Raw genomic sequence first — 6,856 nt, forward strand, 5'->3', positions numbered from 1 at the left:
TCATCAAAACAGGGCATTAATCCAATGCCCGGTCCTATAGAGTGAAAATGCATCTTTAGCATAAACGTCAATTCATCAACCAAAACATTATCCATGCACATCATAGATTCGACTAACAGTAAATGATCCTCGACATAGAGCAAAATTTGCTCCTATTGACAAGCATAGCAAAAGCAACGCTACCCAGAGGCCAGTGGCAAGAGATGGCAAATAGCAAGGAAAAGACGCCTACAGCCTCCTTCCCCTCCTACCACCCTTTCTGCGAGTGCTGTCAGTGGGAACCGGGGTAACATCCTCTGCACATAACACAAATGTTGCCATTAACATACAGAAACAACAAATCATTTGATAATTGATGCAACATCAATGAAATTGGGCAACATCAATAAAACAGTTTGCCCTTGCAAGATTCAGATTTCTTACCAATGCGTCCAATTTTCATCCCAGAACGAGCAAGGGCCCTGAGAGCAGACTGAGCACCAGGTCCAGGGGTCTTGGTCTTGTTGCCCCCAGTGGCACGAAGCTTAATGTGCAGCGCAGTGATACCAAGCTCCTGAAGAAACGAGACCATCTCACAGATTACTTATCTTGACAGCAACCTAAGCAGCCTTACATAATCCTAATCGTCAATTTAATTTAGCAAACACCATCTTTGGATACACAGATGAAACAACGATTGATTGCAGTAGAATCTCTCTAACGAAATTCTTCACTTCACTACAAATACCTTGCAACGCTGTGCAACATCTTGAGAAGCAAGCATAGCAGCATAAGGCGACGACTCATCACGATCAGCTTTGACCTTCATGCCACCTACATAGTTTTGCACAACATGGTTAAAACTAAATACAATTGCCATCTAGGCCAAGTATGGACCAAGGTTGTAGGATTGTACCAGTGATCCGAACCAGAGTTTCCCTCCCAGACAAATCAGTGACATGCTGCATATTATAATACCACAGTTACAATGGGGAAGGGAATGGAAAATGTCCACTCACGGGGGAAAAATATAGCACTTACAATGAAGGTGTCATTGAAGGATGCAAAGATGTGAGCAACACCAAAGACATACTCTCCTTCACGGACAGTGGGTCCAAGTGTAACGTTCTCCTCCTTGGGCTCCCTGGTCTTCCTCCTCGACTGCAACATATACTACTATCAGATGAAATTGAACCTACTCGTGTTAACAACCACCAGAAACAATTTCACAGTGCACAAAAAGTGAACCTGAGTTTCTAATAATAAATCTAAAACAGCTGATCTTCTGCATTTTGGCTGTCCTATTTTCTGAAAACAATAGTATAGCCATTTCATCTGTTCTTCCTAAATTAATTTCTATCCAAATGCCTTATTGCTTCATGACTAAACTGAAGTCTCAGTTCCTGTTGTCGAAGTGCATTACCTTACCACAGTGCAATGGAATTTTGACATGCGCATTTCAATTTTGTCCTCTTGCACTTGCATTTCAATTGAAATTGGATTAGTTTGATGCTACTATTTATAAAAATAGTAAACTTACTTCAATTACTCCATCACCAACCAACAGAACGAAAACAAGCTCTGTGATACTTAGATTCTACAGACTGCCTACTTGACAAGGTAAAAGAAGGCAACAAATCTTTTCTCCAATATTCAGGAAATGCACATCTCTAAAGTTTTCAATATATCAATGATCTGATTTTACTTGTGTTCCTTTTCACAGTAATCTATAAACAGCAAAACAGCAACTCATGGAGTATTGTTATCTCCGAAGCCTAAGCTCAATATCAGTGAAGCAATGCCAAGCTAGAACTCGTCGCCCACGACATCCTGTTCCAGTTGAGAAGAGAGTCGGACCTTATAACCTCACTTCTTCAACCAACCAAATAGTGTCGAGCTGTTAGCCACACACGATTCCTAGTAGTGATATCAAAATTGTGTGCATTAGGAATTTAGATCCATACAGTTCTCGTATTGCTAGCTAAATACTCCCTCTATTCCAAATACACCCTAGAAATGCCAAAAACGTAGAGAGAGAAAGTACATGTTATGCTGAAATAGTGGAATAGTGGAGCAGAGCATTATACAATCAGAGTAAAACATAATTTATCTCTCCATGGTATGCTGATAAGCTCACAGCAGGATACGCCACGCTATTTGCAATAAACAAATAATTATCCTACTACATTCGGTAAAACAACTCCTACAGAATGAAAAAATGCTCATCAGCGTTGCAAGCAGCCCACACACTGGCCATACGCGGCAAAGCCGCGAGCGTTTCTAGTCGTGATTAGATTCGCAACAAAATTACCCCGGCACATCACTTCAGTCTTCAACGAATTGCAGTCAACTAATTCAGCGAAAGATAAATCACGATTGCGATGTGGCAGCCCATAGGGCATAAGCTCCCATCAACAATTTTTCCACGCAAATCTACCCTCTCAGGAACCTTAACCAGACGAGAAGAGGCTCGAACCTTGACCAGACGGGAAGAGGCTCACTTACCATGGTTGCGTGGATCGACGGGTGACCGGAGCCGAGCGCGCCTGGGGCTGAGATCACGAACACGCCGCCGCTGCCTACACCGCCGCCGAAACTTCTGGGGCGACGGGTGCGTGTGCGCGCGTTATATACGACGAGGCCGCAGCCCACTAGGGTTTAGTCCCACCTCACTCAACGCAATTACTCTTTTGCCCTCGCTCTTCCGTCGCTGCTGGCAGGCCCCACTTATTACACTAGGACCGTGCCGTAAATTCGGGAAAAAAAAAGAACTCCAATGGGCCGACAATGTTGGGCTATATGGGCTGTATAAGGATGCGGTCCATTGAGTCTCTGTATTCTGGCTGGATAAGCATGTGTTTACGTCTCTACATTTTGCCACCATTTAGGTTTTCACTAAGAGCAACTCAAACCGGATTTCTAACTGAAACTCTATCTTATTTGAGACACCAAAATGTAAACTTTACTCTTTAACCTAACTCATTCCATCGTCCACCAACAGATGAGAGACTCTCATTTCTTTCTCCTGAACCTTCAAATGTAGGGGCCTCTCATCCTTTAATCGGCCTGAGCATTCGGTTACTCGATTTTTTTGGGTCGGCTAATTCAAAATTTGGATAATGAAAATTGCTACCTAATATTCGCATGTAGAAACACTACTGCCGTTTTGGGTACTTGATGATTGGGGCCGGGTTTGGGACTTTGGGTAGATATACCTGAATTTACCGAAAACAGTGAACTGTACAAAATTTTAGTAATAATTTATACAAAATTTCGGCAGCGATTTGTATAAATTTTGAGCAGTGATTCAGAGAGAATCATACACTGAGTTCAAGTGTAAAACTCACGACACATTACAAACATAAAGACACATACACATCTTCGAGCAATTTGGGTAGTTCGGGTATTGGGAGATATTACCCTTATTGCCCAAACCAAATTTGGGTAATCGAATTGTTATCCAAATTTGGGACCAAGTTCAGGTAATTTGAGTCCAAATTCGAGCAATTCAGGTCCAAGTAATGGGTATCAGGTAATTTGTCCATGCCTATCCTCTCCCATTCTATACTCATTTCTTTTGCCACAAAGTTGACAAAATGGAGTCGATGAGCAGGGTCTATGATAAAGTAATGTAAAACAAAATAAAAATTAGATCAATTCAAGAGCGTTGAGAAGTATGAATGAGAGACTCTCATTTGAGGGGAAGTGAGCCAAAAATTTAAGGAATTAATTGGAATTGCTCTAAGGCGAGGGTTTGCCTCCGTACCAAGGGAGGATTGGCCAGCTTATGGTCGAGACAGATACAAAGATGGTGGTCCAAGCAATCACAACTGATGATTATGATGCTACTGTTGTCGGCGTCTTGATAGTTGAGATAAAATCTCTTGCATCTTCTTGTTTCATTAGCCTTGAGTGCTCTTTCAAGAGCCGAGTTTGTAATATGGGGCTGCTCATGAGCTAGCCAAGCTGGCTCTTTTGTGTAATCATGGGGATGAGCCAATGATGGTGTTCAAAAGTTCATATGTAAAGGAACTACCGATGCCATCTTGCTATTCTGGTGGGCGCGACAACAACGAGAACAAAAAAAAATTCATTGGCAAGCGTGGTGGAAACTTTGTAAACCAAAACACAAAGGCGGTTTATGCTTATGCATAGTTACAACTTAGCAATGCTAGCAAAATAGGTGTGGCGTTTCCTACCACACTCCCTGTGCGCTAGAGTGTTAAGGGCGAAATATTATCTTGATAGATGCCTTCTTAAAGCAAAAGCCAAGTCAGAAAGTTCTTTTTCCTTGCCAAAGTGTTCTAGCAGGCCTTGAGTGTTTCAAAAAAGGGTTATATTTGGAGAGTGGGTGGCGGAACATAGATCGATATATGGAATGACAGTTGGATACCATACAGCCAAAATCTAAAAATCCAAACTCCGAGGTCGAAACTTGGTTAGAGCAAGTATAATGAGCGTTTTTCAGCCGGCGAAATGACATCCACGTCATACAAAAGCAGCCATGTAGGAGAGAGAAGGGGGAGCGGGCGTTAAGGTCTTCACCGACTGCAACACATGTTACAAGAAAAAAAAGTTCTTTTGCTTTCTCTTATCCAATCTGATGCAGTTTATAGTGAAAAGATTAAATACTTATCTGTCTAGTAGAGCCATTCAAATAGCCAACCGTTTGCTGCCGCTTTTGTTTTTCTCTTTTTTTTTTCTTCTTCTCCGTCCTCACACGGGTCTTCCTTCTATCTATGAACTGTTGTAATTATGACCATTGATTTAATTTATTCATATCTCCTACGATCTGGTTTGCTTGGCACTTTAACTGGTCAGGCTTGTTTTTAGTGAGATCGGCGTACCACTGTGAGTGGACGACTGGACGTCAAAGTTCGAAAATGAGATTACTGCAGTAGATAAGAAAGATATGAGACAATCTATGGAAACTTTATTCCAGGGAAGATTCTAATTCTTGTTTGGCGAGTTCTTAATGGTTCATTCTATGTAACTGGGTACTCTCTCGATTTAGATGTCGTTTTAAACAAGGTTTAGATCAAAATTTGAGAATATAAATCATCAATAACTTTTAAATTATTGAGTTTACAAATGTAAACAATTATATCTTAAAAATATTTTTATAAAAGTATGCATATATCATTCTCTTCTAAATATTTTTATAAAAATAAGAAGTCAAAGTTGCGTTTCGAAGACCGTGTCGCTGTCCTAAACGACATCTAAATCCTGTATGGAAAAAGTATTGTTCAGCCACCATATTAGAGAAAATTATGCTGCGAGCCTGTTCGCTAAAGCTTATCTATCAAATTTATGTTTGCTTAAGCTTATCTGTCAAATTTACCAACTATTCAACAATATTTTTCTCTCATAATAAATCAGCGAATAGTACCATTGTACTACGGCCTACGTTGCACTAGTGTGTACCTATGTGCCACATAGCAGGCAAGCAAACTAAACTCGACACAATAAGGACAGTCCAAATGGTAAAAATTATTTACGATATCCAAGAAATACAGGTTAACAAAAATCATCATTAGAAACTAACTCACACAGGGGAAGAGTCTTCGCGTAATAAATATCATATTTTTTCTCTCTTTCCCGGCCTTGTTTACTTCACAAAATTTTTGATTTTTGGCTACTGTAGCACTTTCTTTTTTATTTGATAAACATTGTCCAATCATATAGTAACTAGACTCAAAAGATTCATCTCACAAATTATAGGTAAACTGTTTCAGTTAGTTTTTATTTTTGTCTATATTTAATACTCCATGCATGCGACCAAAAATTCGATGTGACGAGAAATCTTAAAAATTTTTACGAACAAAACGAGGCTATCCCTTATCCCTTTCTCTCTCCTCTCGTTCTGTACTTCTTACCGAACCACACAGATGCAGAACACATACTTCTCACCCAACCACACAGATGCAGAACACATGCTGCATTCAGCGAGCACGTGTAGCATTGGCTTGGCCGAATGTGCGGCTAGTCGAGCGAGCGCACGCGGCGGCCAGCGAGCGTGGGGCCAGCGGCAGCCAACAGTGAGTGTGGTGGTGGCGGCCCACAAACGAGCGCATACAGCGGCGACGGACGGCGAGCGCACGCGCGGGTCAAGCAGCGCAAGCGAGTGCGGCGGTGGCGGCGGTCGAGCGTGAGGCCAGGCCACGAGTGAGCGCACGGTGGCAGTCGGCGAGCATGCGACGTGGCCAGCAGAGCGAGAGTGCAGCGGTGGCTGCGGTCGAGCGTGAGGCGAGGCCACGAGTGAGCGCACGGTGGCAGCCGGTGAGCATGCGACGTGGTCAGCAGAGCGAGCACGCACAGCGGCAGCGCCTCCGGTGAGCACGCGTGGTGCAGCTTGGGCAGAACGCGACGCGGCGGGTTGGGCAAGCTCCCGCGGCGATGCGTGCTAGCACAGAGGCGCACGAGCAAGGCTCCCACGGCAGGCGAGCTCCCAAGGCGGTGTGCGGGTGCGGCAGCGAGCCAGTGCGGTGGCCAGCAAGCTCCGTTGGCGCTGAAGGCAACCACATCAATGCGAGCCCGGTCCCGACCAACCTAGAAATCAGCGGTTTCTTCCCAACGTGAAAAACATCATTTCTACATGCCTCGGGTCAATAGTAGACCTGGTTTCTGAAACGATTTTCTCTAATTTTTCTCTTTTCTCATTAGCTGAACTGCCGTATCGGCATTTTGCTTAGTATCATTTAATAGGAATAGAAATCATCATTAATACTCCATTGGGAGTGGACCTAAGCATCGAGAGCGGCAACTAGATTGCCCAGTACAGAACTGAACCTAGGAGGCTTGGCCATCGGTTCGTGAACACTACCCACGAATAGTAGACATGAACGTATAGCCATAGCATTATGCAAGAACACGCACA

At 43.1% G+C, this 6,856-nt stretch overlaps 1 protein-coding gene across 1 annotated transcript; it reads right to left on the reverse strand.

Annotated features, from left to right (window-relative positions):
- Positions 1-2,677, reverse strand: LOC8057471 (40S ribosomal protein S14). The gene is made up of 6 exons (XM_002447917.2): positions 2,485-2,677; positions 1,021-1,140; positions 896-941; positions 728-813; positions 424-553; positions 1-296 (listed from the first exon to the last, which is right to left on the reverse strand). Exons 1-6 carry the CDS (start codon positions 2,485-2,487, stop codon positions 229-231), a joined length of 453 nt encoding a protein of 150 aa, XP_002447962.1. The 5' UTR covers positions 2,488-2,677; the 3' UTR covers positions 1-228.

Source organism: Sorghum bicolor, chromosome 6, assembly GCF_000003195.3.
Source record: "Sorghum bicolor cultivar BTx623 chromosome 6, Sorghum_bicolor_NCBIv3, whole genome shotgun sequence".
Taxonomy (NCBI): domain Eukaryota; kingdom Viridiplantae; phylum Streptophyta; class Magnoliopsida; order Poales; family Poaceae; genus Sorghum; species Sorghum bicolor.

Excerpts from the sequence above, each read along its gene's own strand:
- LOC8057471 (XM_002447917.2), bottom strand. Across the intron at positions 942-1,020 it reads CCTTCAATGACACCTTCATT|CATGTCACTGATTTGTCTGG; the intron begins GTAAGTGCTATA and ends TATAATATGCAG. Across the intron at positions 554-727 it reads ATGTTGCACAGCGTTGCAAG|GAGCTTGGTATCACTGCGCT; the intron begins GTATTTGTAGTG and ends TCGTTTCTTCAG.